At 44.6% G+C, this 23,209-nt stretch overlaps 1 protein-coding gene across 1 annotated transcript in view; it reads right to left on the bottom strand.

Annotated features, from left to right (window-relative positions):
• GALNT17 (polypeptide N-acetylgalactosaminyltransferase 17) overlaps positions 1-23,209 on the bottom strand; it is a 591,258-nt gene that overhangs the window by 324,313 nt on the left and 243,736 nt on the right. Inside the window, exon 3 of the mRNA XM_054559161.2 lies at positions 2,237-2,403. Within this exon, the coding sequence (XP_054415136.1) occupies positions 2,237-2,403 (167 nt within the window). The remainder of the gene's footprint in view (positions 1-2,236; positions 2,404-23,209) is intronic.

Genomic DNA, 23,209 nt, shown 5'->3' with positions numbered 1-23,209 from the left:
GTGGTAGGTGCAGAGAAAGGCCACAGAGCAGAGAGCTGTGGGCATGTCAAGGAAAGAGACTTTGCTGCACAACTTAGAGGCTTCCAGGAACTGAAAGAGCCTCCTTTTCACAAGGAGACAATCATTCACAGGTTTAGAAGAATCTATAGACAACTAATGGCCAAAGGTAAGGAAATAAAACTAAGGATGTGAAAAATCCACCAAATGACCCATCTCTGTAAGCCAGAGGTCCCAGAGAAGGCAAACCACTGGGCCCAGGTGCACCCAAGTCCTTCAGAAGAGTGGGCTGGTTCAGAAGGGGCCAGGGACATCAGCTCCCAGGCTGATTAAATAGGAGAGGCTCATTCCTGTGCTCCTCAAGATAATCCGGTTTTAAACAGGACCCGTGGCATTGCCTCCTCCTCACCATCTTCCGGACGACGGAGCAGCTTGCAGGGTAATCCCTCTCCTACCCAGCACGATGAAAGGAAGGGGTTTAGCCTACTCCTAATCCTGTAGTTGCTTAGAAGATAAGCTTTCTTGGCCTTCAGGCACTCACTCTAGCTGGCTTTCTTTTATCTCATGAGCTTGTGGGGGTGGCTCCCAGCAGTGAGCACAATGAATTTTGCAGGTTGGGATCCAACACAAAGGCACCATTAGCAGCACCCACCCCCATTGCCCTGGATGCCATGCCTTTGTCCAACTATTAAATATCTCCAAGGATCTCCCAGAAGTTTTGTTATTGACATGCAATATTTGCCTGTTGTACAGTTTTCATTGGGCCATCATTCCTAGTAGCAGTGAATTCCAGAAGATGAGCAAACACCACTCATTTCTACTTAAGATCATTTTGGGCACAGTAGCCCAGAGGAGAATTCCAATGTAGATAAACAGTTCCTAACACAGAATGGAATTTTTTATTTTGCTTTTTGGAGAAGGACAACAAAGATAGGGTGGGGTGGGGAGTGGAGGAGGAATTCAGCTCTTCAGTGTCATCTACTTTAGCTAATGAGAAGAAGGAAGTTCATCTAGATCCATGGCCAGTCAATGATTCTTATGAGCCCTAGAGCAGCGGTCCTCAACCTTTTTGGCATCAGGGAGTGGCTTTGTGGAAGACAATTTTTCCATGGAACGTGGGGGTCGGGGGAGATGGTTTCAGGATGAAACTATTCCACCTCAGATCATCAGACATTAGATTCTCATAAAAAGGTTGCAACCAGCCAGGCACGGTGGCTCATGGCCTGTAATCCCAGCACTTTGGGAGGCTGAGGAGGGCAGATCACCTGAGGTCAGGAGTTCGAGACCAGCCTGACCAACACAGCAAAACCCTGTCTCTACTAAAAATACAAAAATTAGCCAGGCATGTTGGTGTGTGCCTGTAGTCCCAGCTACTCAGGAAGCTAAGGCAGGAAAATTGCTTGAACCTGAGACGTGAAGGTTGCAGTGAGCCAAGATCGTACCACTGTACTCCAGCCTGGGTGACGGAGCGAGACTCCATCTTAAAAAAAAAAAAAAAGGGGGTACAATCTAGATCACTTCCTTGTGCAGTTCACAACAGGGTTCATGCTCCTATGAGAAGCTAATGCTACTGCTGATCTGACAGGAGGTGGAGCTCAGGCAGTAATTCCAGCATTGGGGAGCGGCTGTAAATATAAATGAAGCTTCGCTTGCTCTCCTGCCACTCACCTCCTGCTGTGGAGCCCAGTTCCTAACAGGCCACAGACTGCTACTGGTCCATGGCCCTGGGGTTGGGGACCCCTGCTCTAGAGGACTCAAGGAATAACAGACCAGGGTATGCCTAGATATCTTCCTCTAAAAAAATCTTGGGCCAGGCACGGTGGCACACTCCTGTAATCCCAGCACTTTGGGAAGCTGAGGTGAGCGGATCACCTGAGTTCAGGAGTTCGAGACTAGCCTGGCCAACATGGTGAAACCCCATCTCTACCAAAAATACAAAAATCAGCCAGGCATGGTGTCGGGTGCCTGTAATCCCAGCTACTCGGGAGGCTGAGGCAGCAGAATCGCTTGAATCCGGGAGGTGGAGGTTGCAGTGAGCTGAGATCATACCACTCCACTCCAGCCTGGGTGACACAGCAAGACTCTGTCTCAAAAAAAAAAAAAGAAAAGAAAAAATCTCCCATTCCCCAGATATGCTCCAGGGACCAGGAGACACAGATGCTCGGGCTCACGTTGGAATGAAAGTGGCATTTCCCCCTGCTGTCATCATGTCCTGTGCACAGGTCAGCCACCCCTGTACCTTCGTCACTGTTGTCATCCACCAGAATGATTTCCTTCAGCAGGTGTGTGGGCGTGTGATTGACGGCACTGTGCACTGACCGCAGGATCACCGACAGGGCCTCGTTCACGAAGATGAATATGATGGATATCTGGGGCAGGTCCTTGGAGTACTTGAGCTCCTTACACCTGGGGAAGGAGAGATCGGAAATGCAGAGTCAGAGGAAGGATAAAAGCTCAGGCGCTGCAGCTGGACATAGTGTAAGATTTTAGCTGAATCCTCATCCAGTCGTCCCAAGGCGTGAATCACTGGTTCCCTTAGGCTTCTCCTTGGCTAAGAACTGAGAATAAACCCTAAGGAGGAGAGCATTAACAGATGCAGCCCCACTTCCCCCAGATTCACCACCCTACAGGTGGTGAGTCAGAATGTTAGCTCTGTGATAGCAGGTACCTCTACTATAATATAATACGGAGCACTTAGTGGGTTCAGTAGATGCCTTCGTTTGGGTTCCCCCAGAAACAGAGCCTGAAACAAAGGTTTGAGTGCAAGTAGTTTATTTTGGAGGTGAAGAGAGCATCACTACGGGAGTCCCAGGCATCAGTCCCAGACATATGTCTACCTACATCTACCTGTGCCATCTACCTGCATCTACCTGTGCCGCCTACCTGTGCCCTGAGCTTCAGGGCACACCGGTACAACTTCTGACTCCAGCCCCTCCATTTCCTTGCCTGAAACCTTCTTTGCTGATGCCTAAGCGATTACTCCACCCCCTAAATCTCTCAACTAGAGACTACCGGGGACACGGCGCAGTGGCTCACGCCTGTAATTTCAGCAATTTTGGAGGCCGATGCGGGAGCATCGCTTGAGGCCAGGAGTTTAAGACCAGGCTGGGCAACATAGCAAGATCCTGTACCTATAAAAAATTTTAAAATTAGCCAGGTGCAGTGGTGCATGGCTGTATTCTCAGCTACTCGGAAGGCTGAGGTGGAGGATCACTCAAGCCCGGGAGGTCAAGGCTACCATGAGCTATGATCATGCCACTGTACTCCTGCCTGGGTAACATAATGAGACCCTGTTCCCCCCCTCCGCCCCCCAAAAAAGGAACACCAGGAATTGATGTATTAGGTTGGTGCAAAAGTAATTGCGGGTTTTGCCATTAAAAGTAATGGCAAAACCCGCAATTACTTTTGCACCAACATAATACAAATACCCCAGTTCCCTCAGCCCAAGAGCAGGTTAAATGTAAATTTCCGCGGCAGGATTAAGCCCCCATCACCCACAGGAGCAATCTTCATAACACACCCTTTGGAGAGGGGGTGTCTTTCCCTCCCAGTCTTACTCCCCGCTCCCCTAGTGATGCTCTCTTCACCTCCAAAATAAACTAGTTGCACTCAAACCCTTTGTTTCAGGCTCTGTTTCTGGGGGAACCCAAATGAAGGCATCTATTGAACCCACTAAGCGCTCCGTATTATATTATACTAGAGGTTCCTGCTATCATGGAGCTAACATTCTAGGAGAGGAAATAAAACACCCATGCCAACAATCATAGTCAAGGAAAAGGACCCTACACCTGGAGGAGTGTGCAACCTAAGGTACACCAGCTCTTCTTTGGGAAGTCCTAGAACCTCCCTGGAGACAGGAGACAGGACAACCTGCGACATCCCTCCCTCAGAATACCCAGCAGTCCTCATATGCCCGAGCGCAGAGATTAAAGGGAAGAATTCCTCTCATCCAGTCTGGACTCCAGAGCATAGAGCTTTGGCCTTCTCCATGGCTCCAGGTGATGTAAGAGATGATTTAGTACCCGGGGAACGTGCTCTGCTTCTCTCAGTTACAGGTGCACCGAGAGTCTGTCCAGGGAGCACTGAGGAATTTCATTTTATGCTTACGCCTAAGCCACATTGGAAATAGCAAAGAGAAACACAGTGGAATGGAGTGCCGAGGTACCTGCACTTTAATGCATCCTTCCTTTCCTTATGGGAGACTGCACAATATATAGCACAACGGAATAGGGAGCAGAACAAAGAAAACAGATGAAGCCATGGAGTGAGAGAGAAGCAGAGCTGAAGAGGGAGCAAGAAATACGGCTGTTTCTTACGCTGAGCAGCTTGGGCTATGTCGGGCCGCATTAATCATGTAGGCAATTTTCAGAAGAAAATAAAGTTTTGTTACAATATGTGTTTGTGTCTCCTGGAGGAGATCGTTCAGGGATGCATTGATCAAGCAGCCTCATTTTTACCATGCTGCTGTAAATCTACTTCTGGGGGCTGCCAGGGAGATTACAGTGATAATTGACGGGCTCACGGGCAGTTGGCAGGAATCATCTCATTGACTGTGCAGTGGTCCACAAAACAAGGGCACTCCAGAGGGTCCCTTGGAGGCTGGTTTCGAACTCCTGGCCTCAGGTGATCTCCCTGCCTCGGCCTCCCCAAGTGCTGGGATTACAGGCGTGTGCTGCCACACCTGGCCAATTTTTGTATTTTTAATAGAGACGGGGTTTCACCATGTTGGCCAAGCTGGTCTTGAACTCCTGACCTCAAGCGATCCACGCACCTCGGCCTCCCGAACTGCTGGGATTACAGACATGAGCCACCGCACCCAGCCAATTTCTTGATTTCTTCATCTCTGCCCTAAAAGCCCCAACTAGGAGAAGGTCCTCTGCAGCCAGGTGCACCATGCCCATGGCCTGCTGGGTGCAAAGTATTCCCACATAGTATCACTGAGCCGGGTCAGGTTTGATTTCCCTTCAAGGGGGATGTGGGTGAGCAGAAGCTGGCTCCACCTCCCCTGGGGTTAATCAGACTGGCGGGAATGTGGATAAAGCTCATGTGGGAGAGTGTTCTGCCCCCAAGCCCTGGAACTGAAGAATCCCAGGCAGGGAGGAGCCAAGGTTGCCCTCAGCCACTCTGGGCCTTGCAAAAGTCCTGTGTTATGAGCCACTGTGCACTTCAGCCACTGTGCACCAAGGCCTGACTCTGTCGTCACCATCATCCCTCAGGGCAGGGGCACAGAAGAGGATCTTAAAGGGGCTGGATATGGAAGGTACACTGTGCATGCTCAGGCGGCTGGGCAGATGACTGCTGGGCCAGGTAGGTGACCACTGGGCCTGAGCTCAGCCTCCAGCCCTTGTCTCTTAGGTCTGTCTAAGGCGAGCGCTCCCCTTTCGAGGGTCCACCTGGGTTTCTCGGTATCGCTTGGCTCACATGGGCAAAACTGTGTGGCCCATCTGCAGGCCTTCCTGGCTGCTCGCCTCAACTCCAGCTCCCAAGTGCAGTGATGCCCCTCAGTCTCTGCCCTAACATCTGCCACACCCAAGGGATGGGACCAATCACCATGCACTGCCCTACCCCAATCACCCACAGTTCTGGGATATGAGGGCTAAAGCACATTAAACACTTCTAACAAGGCAGTTGTCAATGCAATGCAGGAGATGCTAAGTGTCAAACCGAAGTATCTACAACAGCTGTAATAGATGGGCTAAGGTGGACCAGGAAGGTAGGGACGGTGAGCTCCAGGCTGGATCTGAATGGATAGATCTCACTGAATTAGACTTGCATGGTCAAGAACAGAGGGAGAAATGGGATATCAGAGCTCTACTCAGCACAGAGGCACTCTTCCTCGACCTTCCAGGAGAAACCTTGTAAGCTTTAGAGATTACACAGTAAAGAGCTAGACTCACAATGGAATGACAGCCTCACAGGAGGCTCTGCAAATTCCTACCAGGCTAATTCCTGTTCATTTCCAAAGTGCTCCATAAACATGCACAAGATCATGAGCATTAATTAATAAAGTCTTTACCGCTGATGAAGGTCCGTGTTCTCTGGGCACTCAGGCCTCTCCACCACATGCTACCCTCAAACTCTCAGAGCTCTGGAAGGCAACATGGGATGGAAACTGTGGGATTCTGATGGAAAAGGTAGTTTGAGTCAGAAAACACCACCTTGACATCCTCAGAGTAGCTGCAACACAATGAGAAAACCCTTGAGAACTGCAGCATGCTGTGGACATACCCATTTTCACATCGTCTCTTTCCACTGCCAGAGCAAATTCTGCCACCAGACACCCTTCCCAAGGTCTCCACCTACCATGCGGACATGGGATGTGCCAGTTACCACAACCATGTGAGCCAGGTCCTTAAAATAAACCTCTCTCTGCTCAACATCACTAATCATTAGAGAAATGCAAATCAACACTACAGTGAGATACCACCTCACACCCATTAAGATGGCTACTGTTAAAACAAAAAACAAAGAAACAAACAAAACAAAACAAAAACCTGAAAATAACAAGCGTTGAAGAGGATGCGGAGAAATCGAAACCCTTGTGTGCTGTTGGTGGAAGGGGAGGATGTTACGGCCGCTGTGGAAAACAGTATGGTGGGTGGTCCATTAACAACAGAGTAGCAATTCCACTTCCGGGTATATACCCAGAAGAACTGAAAGCAGAGTCTTGAAGAGATACTTGTACCCGCATGTTCATACAGCATTATTCGCAGCTAAATGTTGGAAGCAATCCAGGTGTTCATCAACAGACGCATGTATCAACAAAATGTAGTATATAGAGTCAGCCTTCCTAATCCACAGGTTCTGTATTTTCATATTCAACCAATGACAGAGGGAAAATATCCCCAAAATCAAGATTAAAAAAAAAACATAGAGCCAAGCATAGCAACTCACACCTGTAGCCTTAACTATTTGGGAGGCCAAGGCAGGAAGAGTGCTAGAGGCCAGGAGTTCAAGACCAGCTTGGGGAACATAGTGAGACCCCATCTCTAAAAGTAAAAATTAGCCAGGCATGGTGGCACATGCCTGCAGTTTCAGCTACTCAGGAGCCTGAGGTGGGAGGACTGCTTGAGCCCAGGACTTCAGGGTTACAGTGAGCTATGACCGTACCACTGCACTCCAGTCTGGGCGACAGAGCAAGACTCAGTCTCAATAACAATAATAATAATGATACAAAATCAATAAGCGTAACAATTATTTACATGACATTTATACTGCATTAGGTATTATAAGTTATCTAGAGATGATTTAAAGTATATGTGAGGATGTGCGTAGTTTATGTACAAATATTATGTCATTTTATGTGAAGGATTTCCTTGAGCTTCCAAGGATTTTGGTATCCAAGGGGGGTCTGGAGCCAATCCCCTTCAGATACCAAGGGATGGCTGTGTATATATAAAATGGAATGTTATCCAGTTTTAAAAAGGAAGGAAATTCTGCAATATACGACCACATGGATGAACTTCGAGGATTACTAGGTGAAATAAGCTAATCACAAAACACAAATCCTGTATGATTCTACTTACAGGAGTTACCTAGAATGGTCCAATTCATAGACAGAAAGTAGAAAAGAGGTTATCAGGGGACAGGGAAGGGGGAATGGGAAATTATTGTGACTGGGTGCAGTGTTTTTGTTTCAGATGAGGAAAACGTCCTGGAGATAGATGGTGGTGGCAGTTACATGACAATGAAATGTGCTTAATGCCAGCGAACTACTTAAAAATCGTTAGGATGGTAAATTTTATGTTATGTATGTTTTAACACAATAAAATATGGGAAAAATAAAAAAATTCATTCTCTCTACCCCCGCATCCCGCCCCTGCCCAATTCCTTCTCTTTCTCTAGGGAACGCGAATAAACACACTGCCCTTTGGTTTGGAAAAGAAGATTACACCAGATTGCGGTGTCACACCTCATCAGAACCTTGTCATTGCAATCTCTCCTTCCTGTCACCACTTCAAGAGCCTCTGACCCCACACCCAGGGATGCCCAGGAGAACCACCTCGTTTTGGTTACTGCAGTGCAATTATCTCAAACTCCCATGGCTTGTCCTGGACCTCACTGACACCCAGAACTGCTACACTTGGACCACCTTTGACTTCAACAGTCATAATCTCTCTTCATCCCAGTTCTCCAGCCTCGTAGTCCCAAAACCCTTACTCTTAGACTTCCAGGCCCTGGGACACTTGTTTGTTTTGTTTTGTTTTTGTTTTTTTGAGATGGAGTCTTGCTTTTGTGGCCCAGGCTAGAGTGCAATGGCGTGATCTCAGCTCACTGCACCCTCTGCCCCCTGGGTTCAAGTGATTCTTCTGCCTCAACCTCCCAAGTAGCTGGGATTACAGACACCTGCCACCACACCCAGCTAATTTTTGTATTTTTATTACAGACGAGGTTTCACCATGTTGTCCAGGCTGGTCTTGAACTCCTGACCTCAGGCGATCTGCCCGCCTTGGCCTCCCAAAGTGCTGGGATTACAGGTGTGAGCCACCACGCCTAGTCATTGTTTCGTTTTTTTAATCTATTAGCCCTTCCCTGGTTTCATGTTCGTCCAGTCCAACTGGACTCTCCATACTTCCTTCAACCAGGCTCTGCCTTTTGCCAACCCCACAGTTCTCCTGTCCCTCTGCCTTTCTTTCCCACAAGTGCTGAAGGACCCCAGCTCTAGACAGAACCACCCACTTGCCTCTTCTCCCCTTTTCTCACACAGCTGACACTGCAGGATGCAGGACCAAGTCTCACATTCATGCAGCTGCAAAGGAGACACCTCCAGGGGCTCCAGTCTTTGCTCTGCAGGTTTCTTTTCTTTTCTTTTCTTTTTTTTGAGACGGAGTCTTGCTCTGTAGCCCAGGCTGGAGTGCCATGGCGTGATCTCAGCTCACTGCAACCTCCACCTCCCAGGTTCAAACGATTCTCCTGCCTCAGCCTCCTGATTAGCTGGGATTACAGGCATGCACCACCACACCCAGCTAATTTTTACATTTTTAGTAAAGATGGGGTTGAACCATGTCAGCCAGGCTGGTCTCGAACTCCTGACCTCAGGTGATCCGCCCGCCTCGGCCTCTCAAAGTGCTGGGATTCCAGGCCTGAGCACCCGCACCTGGGCTGCTCTGCAGGCTTCTTTCTGTTCTAGGTCAGAACCCTGGATTTCATTACCCTTCACTGTCCTCTACCTTTTGCCAAGTTCCTTGGGCCAACCTCCCTGACTGCAAGGGATTGTGCCTCCTACTCCACAGAGAAATCAATACCATCAGCCCTAATTTCCACATGTGGTCCACAGGTCTGTAGCATCTGCAACAGCATTGTCTGGGAGCTTGTTAGAAATAAAAATCCCTAGGACCACGCCAGGCGTGGTGGCTCACACCTGGAATCCCAGCACTTTGGGAGGCTGAGAAGGCAGACCACCCGAGGTCAGGAGTTCGAGACCAGCCTGGCCAACATGGTGAAATCCCACCTCTACCAAGAAATATAAAAATCAGCTGGGCATGGTGGCACACGCCTGTAGTCCCAGCTACTCAGGAGGCTGAGGTGGGAGGATCCCTTGAGTCCGGGAGGCAGAGATTGCAGTGAGTCAATATCGCTCCTCTGCACTCCAGCCTGGGTGATGGAGCGAGATCCTGTCTTTAAAAAAAAAAAAAAAAAAAAAAATCCCCAGGCTCCTCCCAGACCTAGGGACTCAGAATCCCTGGAGGTGGGGCCCAGCAATCTACCGCTTATCAGGCTCTCTGGGTGGTTCCTGAACACTGGAAATGGGAGAAGCACTTCCCTCCTACAAGCTTACCTACCTCTCAACCCATTCTTTGTCTTCACCTCCTCTCTTGATGGAAGCTGAATCCAGGAGTTCAAGGCTGACCCCCACATCCTTACTGTGGATCCCAGCCTCCTCCCACCTCGGAGCCTTGCCTCGTCCATCACGCTCTCTCTTGCATCTTCGCTATCCCTCTGCCGACCTTTTCTACTCAACTCCCTCATTTAAGTAAAAATTGGGTTGGTGTGGTGGCTCATGCCTATAATCCCAGAGTTTTGGGAGGCTGAAGCAGGAGGACTGTTGAGGCCAGGAGTTCGAGACCAGTCTGGGAAACAAAGCAAGATCCCGTTGCTACAAAAACATTTTAAAAATTAGCCAGGTGTGGTGTTGGCTATTGAGGAGGCTGAGACAGGAGGATGGCTTGAACCCAGGAGTTCAAGGCTGCTGGGGGCTATGATGGCACCACTGCACTCCAGTCTGGTCAACAGAACAAGATTCTGTTTCAAAAATAATAATAATAATATTAATACTAATAAAAAATAAGTAAATAGTCTCTTTTTCCACAGCCTTAATTGGCTTAATTGCCATGTTCCCTTCCCTCCCTGTCTCCCTTCTTTACCTCTCATTCACTCCTGGCTTCACCCAGCATTTGGCTCCTGTGCAACCTATTTTGCTAAAACTGCTCTTGTTAAAGTTTCCAGTGACATCTACTCTATGTGGCCAGAATGGAGGGACCTTCCCAACCTCACCATCGCTGATGATCCTTTCTGCAGTATGCAACACCACCATCCCTCTCCTTGTATAATCGCTATTTCCTCTCGGATCCTAGACACTCAATATTCCTCCCCCATTCCCATCTGGGCTTTTTCTCCTCTGGGATCTTCCTTGGCCACTGGTTTTGTTGCACAGGTTACCCTTTCAATTCCCCAAATCCTCAAGCTCCTTCTTTTGCCCTTTGCTGTTCTCTCTTCATAAACGGGTCCTGGGTGACCTCATGCAAGTCTACAGCTCCAAGTACCCTGGCAACTCCCAAACCCACATCTCTAGCCTGGACCTTCACTGAAACTTCACCTCCCCCTTGTAAATCTCCACGTGGAGAGCTCATAAACATCCCAAATTCAGCATGCCAAAAACGGAAACCTGCTCTCTTTGTACCACCCCGTCTTTGTTGAAGGCCACCACCCTGTCTCTTCAGGAGTCAGATTCAAGTCATGACCCCTCAACATGCCCATCGGTCACCACATCCTGCAGATTCTGCCATTTTCAGGATCTCTGTATGACATTCGTCCCTTCTCCTCCATTTCTACCGCCTTAGTTCCAGTCCTCACAGGTTACCTCCTGAATGACACCAAAAGCCACCTAACTGGTCCCTTGCCTCCAACCCCATCCCACTTACCCTACTGCGACCAGAATGACCTCTCTAGAGTACACATGTGAGCATGTCACTCCTCTACTTAAAGGATCTCCCGGCCTCTCCTAATTCTAAGCTTTCAGAATTAGGTTTAAATTTCCCTGCTTAGCACCCAAGTTGAGCCAGATCCGTCTCTCCAACCTCATCGCCTCTCCCTGCCCTTTCTCCAGCCACTATGAATTTGTTATTTCCTAGAATTGAGAATGCTGTCTCTCAAGTCACACAAACTGTTCTATCTGCCCAACACTGCTTTCTTCCTGCTAGGCACTTCCTGTGGTCTCCAGCCCCAGCCTTCCCAGAGCCCAGCCTTGTATCAGGCACTTCTCCTTTGTTACTTTCTGTCCCTCTGCAGGCTGCCATCATGGCACTCTTCACTCTGGTCATTCCCACTCCAAGGGTGCAGGCATTCAGGAGCTACAGCATCTTCTTTCTTTTTTAGAGATAGGGTTTTGCTCTGTCGCCCAGGCTGGAGTGCAGCGGCACAATCATAGCTCACTGCAGCCTTGACCTCCGGGGTGCAAGCGATCCTCCTGTCTCAGCATCCCAAGCAGCTGGAACTACAGGCGTGCACCACCACACCTGGTTAATTTTTTTTTTTTTTTTTTTGGAGAGATGGGGTCTCAGTGTGTTGCCCAGGATAGTCTCAAACTCCTGACCTCAAGCAATCCTTCCTCGTATGCCTTCCAAAGCACTGGGATTACAGGCACGAGCCACAGTGACTGATCTTATTTCTTTCTGTTCTCCTAGAGCCCGGCACAATGCTTGGCAGATAAATGGTTACTGAATGAACAAATGAAAATCCCTTTCCTATTTATTCCCTCTGCTTCTCTTATGATCAAAGGCATCACTTATTTCCTACCTCAATTAAAGCATCAGTGATGGCACCTCAACACTTAAAAGATACCATCCTGAACACAACCACACTTCTGTCTCCCTTGATTTACTAATCAGGGCTCAAACTCTGAAAGCTGCTTGAGTCAAGCGCATTAACCAGCCCAATTTTCCCTTTTTGCTTCCCTCCTCATAAAGGCTTCCCTATAATCTCGGGAAAGAGTGGTATCATTTTTGGCAACAGCGAACCTTGCAAAATGAGATGGGGGTTGGAATCACTGAGAGGTGCGAGGCCCCGCTTTTGGAGCTCTCATTATTAGGAAAAATGCACACTTTGCTGAGTGGTTTAATTTCCTCCAGTTAAGCTCTGCAGTTCTTCCAGGAAGCAACAACATACCTCATTAGCTCAGTTCCCACACAGAGCAGTCTCCCGTACAAACTGTCTACTCTAGTATTTGAATCCAAGTGTGTCCTGCCTATTAGTCATATTAGGGCAATGTTCACATATCAAGATTTAGCCTGCTTTAAAGCATGAGATATTTTGTGGTCTATGGAGCCCCTGCAAAACTCCTAGAAATTGTATGCAAGATCTTGTATGAGTCCGTTTTCACACAGCTATTCCCGAGACTGGGTAATTTATAAAGGAAAGAGGTTTAATGGACTCACAGCTCCACATGGCTGGGAAGGCCTCAAGAAACTTATAATCATAGCAGAAGGCAACAGGGAAGCAAGCACCTTCTTCACAAGGCAGCAGGAGAGAGAAGAAAGGAGGGACTTCCAAACACTTATAAAACCAGCAGATCTCCTGAGAACTCACGCACTATATCACAAAGACAATATGGGGGAAACCGCCCCCATGATCCAATCACCTCCCTCCCTCAACACGTGGAGACTACAGGTCCCTCCCTTGACACATGGGGATTACAATTAGAGATGAGATTTGGGTGGGAACACAGAGCCAAACCATATCATTGTGGGTGCATGGACAATGAATTTTTTTGTTTTTTTTTTTGCTGGGGAGAGAATTCATACCTTTTAACAGCTTCCCTCAGAAGCAGGGCAGGAAGAGATGAACTCAGTCTACACATCCAGAGAACATCACTGTCAGTGTGAGTTCCCCCCAACACCATGGTCATAGGCCAGTGACTGGCCCAGGTTCTGTTGCCAAGCACTTTAGGCTCAACAAAGCTCTATGTCTTCTTTGCCAGCCTGGCTCCTATTAATATTTATTTTGGAATATTCTCCAAAGACATTTTTTATTCTTGGACTGATCACCTACTGGCTCCATGGCTACCTGGGAAATATGTATTTTTCTTTGAGTCATAAAGAGTTGCTTTTCCAAGGACAAGGCAATTGCCTTTAGCCAAAAATCTGTGGGGCTCAGCTTTCCTTAGCCAGATATGCCAGTTCCAAGGTACAGTAGGAGGGCCTGTCATGGGCAAACAAACTAACCCTTTATCATCAGAAGGAGATATATATATGAAATATATATATGTATATAAAATATATACATATATGTATATAAAATATATACTTTATATATAATATAAATATAAATATAATATAAAATATAAAATATATATTTTTCATATAAATATAAATATAAAAATATATATAAATATATATTTTATAGTGTATATAAAACATACATAAATATATTTTATGTGTATATAAAACATATATAAAATATATATTTTTTATGTATATATAAAATATATATTTTTTATGTATATATAAAATATATATTTTTTATGTATATATAAAATATATATAAAATATATATATTTTATGTATATATAAAATATATAAAATATATATATTTTATGTATATATAAAATATATAAAATATATATATTTTATAGCGTATATAAAATATATATAAAACATATATTTTATAGTGTATATAAAATATATATAAAACATGTTTTATAGTGTATATAAAATATATATAAAACATATATTTTTGTAGTGTATATAAAACATATATATTTTGTAGTGTATATAAAACATATATTTTGTAGTGTATATAAAACATATGTATTTTGTAGTGTATATAAAACATATACATTGTAGTGTATATAAAACATATATATTTTGTAGTGTATATAAAACATATATATTTTGTAGTGTATATAAAACATATATATTTTGTAGTGTATATAAAACATATATATTTTGTAGTGTATATAAAACATATATATTTTGTAGTGTATATAAAATATATATATTTTGTAGTGTATATAAAATATATATATTTTGTAGTGTATATAAAATATATATATTTTGTAGTGTATATAAAATATATATATTTTGTAGTGTATATAAAATATATATATTTTGTAGTGTATATAAAATATATATATTTTGTAGTGTATATAAAATATATATATTTTGTAGTGTATATAAAATATATTTTGTAGTGTATATAAAATATATTTTGTAGTGTATATAAAATATATATATTTTGTAGTGTATATAAAATATATATATTTTGTAGTGTATATAAAATATATATATTTTGTAGTGTATATAAAATATATACATTTTTTTTTTTATTTTTATTTTTTGAGATGGAATCTTGCTCTGTTGCCCAGGCTGGAGTGCAGTGGCACAATCTTGGCTCACTGCCACCTCCACCTTCTGGCCTCAAGTGATTCTCCTGTCCCAGCCTCCAGAGTGGCTGGGATTACAGGCGTGTACCACCTCGCCTGGCTAATTTTTGTATTTTTAGTAGAGACGGGGTTTCACCGTGTTGGCCAGGCTGGTCTTGAACTCCTGACCTCAAGTGATCCACCTGTCTTGGCCTCCCAAAGTGCTGGGATTACAAGCACAACACCATGACCAACTAATTTTGATTTTTTTTTTCAGAGATGGGGCATTGGTAAGTTGCGCAGGCTGGTCTCGAACTCCTGGTCTCAATCAATCCTCTTGCCTGGGCCTCCCACAAGTGCTGGGATTACAGGCATGGGCCACTGTGCCCAGAAGGATTTTCTTCTTTTACCCTCAATTCTACCATAGTTCCCTGCTTTGTATAGCAGTGCTTTCTCTAAAAGGGAAGAAAAGACACACAGACACACACACACACACACACGGGAGCAGAAGGGAGGCGTCCTTCAGATTCTCAGTTCAGTAAATGAATCTGTCTGAGTATAATACAGCTTACCTTGATGAATTCAACTAAAGCAAAAAAAAAAAAAAAAAAAAAACTCCAAACCTTAAGTTTTATTAAGCAATGGCTCAGGAATAGAATTTCTAAAAACAATTAAGGGCAAATTAATGCAGACAGTTTCAGGCCAGAGCTAAAAAAATCCTCCCGTGCACGCACAGGAAATGCTGCCTACGTTATTCTTACATAGTATTTATCCTATAACCTTTCTATGGTACGTCGAACGAGAGGGGACAACCCTGACTGCGGCAAGAGGGATGAAAATACATCAGGAAATAATGCAAATTATAAATAATAAATAGCTTTATGCCAAGCAGCAGCAGATCCAAAATTTGGCCAGTAGGATTCTTTTTTTTTTTTGGAGATGGAGTCTCACGCTATGGCCCAGGCTGGAATGCAGTGGCACAACCTTGGCTCACTGTGACCTCTGCCTCCCAGGTTCAAGTGATTATCCTGCCTCAGCCCCCGCCGAGTAGCTGGGATGACAGGCACACACCACCGCACCAGCTAATTTTTGAAGTCTGAGTACAGTCGGGGTTTTACCATGTTGATCAGGCTGGTCATGAACTCCTGACCTCAAGTGATGTGCCCTCCTACTGTACATTGAAATTGGCATATCTGGCCAAGGAAAGCTGAGCCCCACAGATTTTTGGCTGGGATTACAGGCATGAGCCACCACCTCTGGCCCAGTAGGTTTCTTCATAGAAATTAAAAGCCAAAAAGGCTGTGGGCAGTGGCTCATGCCTGTAATCCCAGAGCTTTGGAAGGCCCAGGGAGGAGGATCACTTGAGCCCAAGAGTTTGAGACCAGCCTGGGCAACAGAGGGAGATCCGTGTCTCTAAAAATAATTTAAAAATTAGATAGGCATGGTGACACGTGCCTGTAGTCTTAGCTACTCACCTGGAAGGCTGAGGTGAGAGGATCGCCTGAGTCCTGGAGGTCGAGGCTGCAGTGGGGTGTGACTGCACCACTGCACTCCAGCCTGGGCAACAGAGCGAGACCATCTCTGAAGGCCATAAAACCCTTTGCTCTCACTCAATGTCTCACCCTCCAACCTCTTCAGCCCTTTACAGAGCTCCAAACTGGTCCTAAAAGTTGTTACCCTGCAACGTCAGCAGAGAAATGAGAAACGTATTACCAAATGAGCCGATTTTCCTTTTACTGTTCTGCCCAAATTGGCCCTGCAAGCTTGTGTTTTTACTGACATTGACCCTGAAAACACTTCTGTTTCTTCCCACATCTGGGCCATCCCTATGTCCTTGTGTTACTTTCATTATTGTTATCTCCACTTATAAAATCTTCCAGCCAGGCACAGTGGCTCACGCCTGTAATCCCAGCACTTCGGGAGGCCGAGGTGGGTGGATCACCTGAGGTCAGGAGTTCGAGACCAGCCTGGCCAACATAGTGAAACCCCGTCTCTACTAAAAACACAAAAATTAGCTGGGCATGGTGGTGTGCACCTTTAATCCCAGCTACTCGGGAGGCTGAGGCATGAGAATTGCTTTAACCCAGGAGGTGGAGTTTGCAGTGACCAAGATTGCGCCACTGCACTCCAGCCTGGGTGACAGAGCAAGACTCCATCTCAAAAAAAAAAAAAAAAATCTTCCTCAAGGACAGGCCAAATGCACGTTGCAGTCAGATCCTATACCCCAGCCCCTTCAGGCCCAGCTTAGTCCTAACCTGGTCTTATCTCAGTCAATCTAAAATGCCTTCTCCCATCCTGAACTGCCAGAGAGATTGAGCAGATCCTGTTTCTACTATGTGGGAAAATGCATTCATAGCCCAATCCTTCACCTTCCATGTCTCCACATCCTTTGCAGTGTGACTTTGAAATTTTTTCCCACTCAAGAGGCAAAGTCTGTTTTCTCTACCCCTGGGATCTGGGCTTGGCCACATAGCTTGCTTTGACCAGGTGAAGAGCTACATACCAGCTCCAAGTGCGAGCCTCACGAGGAGCTCTCGTGCCTTTATAATGAGAAGACTGGGCTAGCCCACTGGTCCCGAAACACAAGGAGCAGAAAGGCAGTCCCCAGCTGGACACATGTGCAAGGGTGAGCCCAGACATTCCGGCCGCTATGTTGGAACTGTACAGCCTATACATTATCTCATTCTGTTTCACAATAAGCCAGTCATGTAGGAAACCTCATTTTGCAGATGAGAAAATTGAGGCTCAGAGTCACTTTAACAAAGTCAAGAAAGTGGTGGGTAGAGTTAAACTTTAAATCTAGATCTGCCTGACTCCAAAGCTCCTGCTTCTGAAAAGAAGGAATTATTCATCAAGGAGGGTGTGAGTGGAGGAATTTTTTATTGCTTCTGTTTACTCCTTTATATTTCACTGTGGTCTCCAGTTTTCCACACCAAAAACCCATTACCTTTATAATTTAAAAAATACTATAAATGTTACCTTTGTAAATATTTCTATGGAAACAATTTTAGCACTTGACAAATGATTTCAACATTGCGCCTGAAAGAATAAATAGGTAACCATAAATAACAAAACTGTGGAAAAGAAAAGGGTATAAGGAAACTCAGAGATACACAGTCATATGGTGTTTAACAATATGGTATGTTTGGAGAAACGTGTGGTTAGAAGATTTTATCATTGGGAGACAGTATAGAGCAGCGGCCGCCAACCTTTTTGGCAGCACGGACCGGTTTCATGGAAGGCAATTTTTCCATGAACCGGGGGTGTGGCGTGGGGGTGATGGTTTAAGAATGAAACTGTTCCATCTCAGATCATCAGGCATTAGATTCTCATAAGGAGTGTGCAGCCTATGAAATAGATCCCTCGTATGCAGAATTCACAATACTCCTATAAGCATTTAATGCTGCTGCTGATCTGACAGGAGGCGGAGCTCAGGTGGTCATGAGATGGATGGGGAGTAGCTGTAAATACAGGTGAAGCTTTGCTTGCTCACCCCCTGCTCACCTCGTGCTGTTCGGCCCAGTTCCTAACAGGCCACAGGCTGCAGACCCAAACCATTCTGCTGCCCAGGGGCTGGGGACCCCTGGTATAGAGACTTGGTCCTGGCAGACAAGAGGCATGGTCACCAAGACCCTTCAAATCTTCCTCTCCCCAACCTCCCTGTCTCCCTTCACCAGCTGACCCGAGTCACACCACAGAAAGCAGGCCCTCCTAACTTAGCTAACCAAGCAGAATTCCCAACCATAAAAGAAAGAACCTAACTGTTTCTCTCCTTGAGTTACTTCTCCCCAGGTTGTTACAGAGGGACTCTACCATTACTGATGAGAACATGGCCATCTTCTAAGGCTACAGAAGTGAGACGCTGGCATTCCTGAAAAGAGCCTGACCGAATCCAGCCAGCTCAAGACAAGATGGGCTCCAAGCACTGACCTTTCGCTGAGTTTTTCCTCAATATAATCTCATTATAATACTGAAAATCAGGCCCAGGAGTGGAGGTTTCACATGCTAATGAGATACGCAATGCATAAAGAAGCATATTATCAAACTGTGTTGATGCTAAAAGCTCCCCACCTTGACATGCCGATCACTCCTTCTTGGGCCTCAGTTTCCTTAAAATGACAAGAGCTAAGCCTTTCTGGGAGCTAGCATGGGGATCCCTTTCTTGTATGTTACCTGGGAACTATTTTTCAGCTTTTTCTCATCGTGTGTGTAGGCCACAGATGACCAAAGCATCATTGTGTGCTACATATCTGTATATGATATTCAATCCAATATAAAGCTAATATAATTATGGCTGGGGGCAGTGGCTCATATCTATAATTTCAGCACTTGGAGAGGCAGAGGCAAGAGGATCACTTGAGGCCAGAGGGTTGAGATCAGTTTGGGCAACATGGTGAAACCCCATCTCTACAAAATTTTTTAAAAACATTAGCCAGGTGTGGTGGCACATGCCTGTAGTCCCAGCTACTAGGGAGGCTGAGGCAGGAGGACCACTTGAGCCCGGGAGGAGGAGGTTGCAGAGAACTGTGATGGCACCACTGGGTAACAGAGCAAGACTCTATCTTAAAAATGAAGTAAAACACACTGGGCACGGTGGCTCATGCCTGTAATCCCAGCACTTTGGGAGACTGAGGCAGGTGGATCACTTGAGGTCAGGAGTTTGAGACCAGCCTGTCCAACATGGCAAAACCCTGTTTCTACTAAAAATACAAAAATTAGCCAGGCTTGGTGGTGGGTGCCTATAATCCCAGCTACTCAGGAGGCTGAGGCAGGAGAATCGCTTGAGGCCGGGAGGTGGAGGTTGCAGTGAGCCAAGATTGCACCACTGCACTCGGGCCTGGGCCTGGGCAATAGAGCAAGACTCCATCTCAAAACATAAAAAAAAAGAAAAGAATATAATTAGGTGGGCATGGTGGTGCATGCCTGTAGTCTCAGCTAATCAGGAAGCTGCTGCGGGAAGATCACTTGAGCCTACAAGTTCAAGATGGCGGTGAGCTATGATGGCACCACTGCACTCCAGCCTGGGTGACAGAGTGAGAGACCCTGTCACACACAACATAATAACTCAAAGGCTAATATAATTTAATCAGGATGGCTCCAGAACAAGCCAACTGGCAAGTACAACAGAACCAAGAGGCCACAAGCAGATCTGCTCTTAGAGAATAAATACCTAGAAGGCACCACAAACCAAAAGCAAGGAGAGAATCATTCAATAAATGGTGTTGGGGGTCCTTTCCTATCTCGATGGGGTACAATAGTGCGTGCCTCCCTTCCAAACACAATTCAAAATCAACTGCAGATAGATAAAACCATTAAATTTAGGATTATAAATATAGGGAAAGTAAAACAAAATATAAGTGAATATTCATACGAATTCTGGATATGAAAGAATTTCCAAGTTTAAAAGTAATAGTTTAATAATAGCTGAAAACCTCTGATCCACAAAAGAACATTAAAAGACAATGGCAAATTGCAAAAAAGTCATTTACAGCAATGACAAAAGAGTGAAAGATCTTACACTATTCAAATAATGAAAACTCAAAGAGCACAATTAGATAAATAAACAAAAAACACAAATGCATAATTCATATAACAAAAGAGACAAATGGCTAACAAACTTATAAAAACAGGTAGAACTTCATGAGTAACAAAAGACATTCAAAGTAAAAAGCAATGAAATGTCATTTTGCCTCTGGGTGGTGAAATTATAAATCATTTTTGTTGCTTCTTTATACTTTTTCTGTTCTTTTTTATCATAAGCAAATGTAACACAGAAAAACACATCGATTTAGATCAATTCATGGCTGACAAAATCATATTGCAATATCAAAGGAACTGCAAAGCTTGACTAAAAGCCTGAGATTTTCACATGGGCATGACATGAAGGGGCATGAATAAGAGACACACTGTGTTACCCTACAGTTGCCCACTGATGCCACAGTCACAAACAGTTCTGAATCAAAAATGAAATCACAACTATTCTTTTTTTTTTTTTTTTTTAGGGAAAGATGGTGTTTTGTTTATTATTATTATTACTATTATACTTTAGGTATATCTCCCAATGCTATCCCTCCCCCCTCCCCCCACACCACAACAGTCCCCAGAGTGTGATGTTCCCCTTCCTGTGTCCACGTGTTCTCATTGTTCACTTCCCACCTATGAGTGAGAATATGCGGTGTTTGGTTTTTTGTTCTTGCGATAATTTACTGAGAATGATGATTTTCACTTTCATCCATGTCCCTACAAAGGACATGAACTCATCATTTTTTATGGCTGCATAGTATTCCACGGTGTATATGTGCCACATTTGCTTAATCCAGTCTATCATTGTTGGACATTTGGGTTGGTTCCAAGTCTTTGCTATTGTGAATAATGCCACAATAAACATACGTGTGCATGTGTCTTTATAGCAGCATGATTTACAGTCCTTTGGGTATATACCCAGTAATGGGATGGCTGGGTCAAATGGTATTTCTAGTTCTAGATCCCTGAGGAATCGCCACACTGATTTCCACAACGGTTGAACTAGTTTATAGTCCCACCAGCAGTGTAAAAGTGTTCCTATTTCTTCACATCCTCTCCAGCACCTGTTGTTTCCTGATTTTTTAATGATTGCCATTCTAACTGGTGTGAGATGGTATCTCATTGTGGTTTTGATTTGCATTTCTCTGATGGCCAGTGATGGTGAGCATTTTTTCATGTGTTTTTTGGCTGCATAAATGTCTTCTTTTGAGAAGTGTCTGCTCATGTCCTTCACCCACTTTTTGATGGGGTTGTTTGTTTTTTTCTTGTAAATTTGTTTGAGTTCATTGTAGATTCTGGATATTAGCCCTTTGTCAGATGAGTAGGTTGCGAAAGTTTTCTTCCATTTTGTAGGTTGCCTGTTCACTCTGATGGTAGTTTCTTTTGCTGTGCAGAAGCTCTTGAGTTTAATTAGATCCCATTTGTCAATTTTGGTTTTTGTTGCCATTGCTTTTGGTGTTTTCGACATGAAGTCCTTGCCCATGCCTATGTCCTGAATGGTAATGCCTAGGTTTTCTTCTAGGGTTTTTATGGTTTTAGGTCTAACGTTTAAGTCTTTAATCCATCTTGAATTGATTTTTGTATAAGGTGTAAGGAAGGGATCCAGTTTCAGCTTTTTCCATATGGCTAGCCAGTTTTCCCAGCACCATTTATTAAATAGGGAATCCTTTCCCCATTGCTTGTTTTTCTCAGGTTTGTCAAAGATCAGATAGTTGTAGATATGCGGCGTTATTTCTGAGGGCTCTGTTCTGTTCCATTGATCTATATCTCTGTTTTGGTACCAGTGCCATGCTATTTCAGTTACTGTAGCCTTGTAGTATAGTTTGAAGTCAGGTAGCGTGATGCCTCCAGCTTTGTTCTTTGGGCTTAGGATTGACTTGGTGATGTGGGCTCTTTTTGGTTCCATATGAACTTTAAAGTAGTTTTTTCCAGTTCTGCGAAGAAAGTCATTGGCTGCTTGATGGGGATGGCATTGAATCTATAAATTACCTTGGGCAGTATGGCCATTTTCACGATATTGATTCTTCCTACCCATAAGCATGGAATGTTCTTCCATTTCTTTGTATCCTCTTTTATTTCCTTGAGCAGTGGTTTGTAGTTCTCCTTGAAGAGGTCCTTCACGTCCCTTGTAAGTTGGATTCCTAGGTATTTTATTCTCTTTGAAGCAATTGTGAATGGGAGTTCACTCATGATTTGGCTCTCTGTTCGTCTGTTGTTGGTGTATAAGAATGCTTGTGATTTTTGTACATTGATTTTGTATCCTGAGACTTTGCTGAAGTTGCTTATCAGCTTAAGGAGATTTTGGGCTGAGACAATGGGGTTTTCTAGATTTACCATCATGTCGTCTGCAAACAGGGACAATTTGACTTCCTCTTTTCCTAATTGAATACCCATTATTTCCTTCTCCTGCCTAATGGCCCTGGCCAGAACTTCCAACACTATGTTGAATAGGAGTGGTGAGAGAGGGCATCCCTGTCTTGTGCCAGTTTTCAAAGGGAATGCTTCCAGTTTTTGTCCATTCAGTATGATATTGGCTGTGGGTTTGTCATAGATAGCCCCTATTATTTTGAGATATGTCCCATCAATACCTAATTTATTGAGAGTTTTTAGCATGAAGCGTTGTTGAATTTTGTCAAAGGCCTTTTCTGCATCTATTGAGATAATAGATTTTTGTTTTTGGTTCTGTTTATATGCTGGATTACATTTATTGATTTGCGTATATTGAACCAGCCTTGCATCCCAGGGATGAAGCCCACTTGATCATGGTGGATAAGCTTTTTGATGCGCTGCTGGATTCGGTTTGCCAGTATTTTATTGAGGATTTTTGCATCAATGTTCATCAAGGATATTGGTCTAAAATTCTCTTTTTTGGTTGTGTCTCTGCCCGGCTTTGGTATCAGGATGATGCTGGCCTCATAAAATGAGTTAGGGAGGATTCCCTCTTTTTCTATTGATTGGAATAGTTTCAGAAGGAATGGTACCAGTTCCTCCTTGTACCTCTGGTAGAATTCGGCTGTGAATCCATCTGGTCCTGGACTCTTTTTGGTTGGTAAGCTATTGATTATTGCCACAATTTCAGCTCCTGTTATTGGTCTATTCAGAGATTCGACT

This window comes from Pongo abelii, chromosome 6 (assembly GCF_028885655.2).
Source record: "Pongo abelii isolate AG06213 chromosome 6, NHGRI_mPonAbe1-v2.0_pri, whole genome shotgun sequence".
NCBI classification, from domain to species: domain Eukaryota; kingdom Metazoa; phylum Chordata; class Mammalia; order Primates; family Hominidae; genus Pongo; species Pongo abelii.
This window is presented reverse-complemented; position numbering and strand designations above follow the sequence as displayed.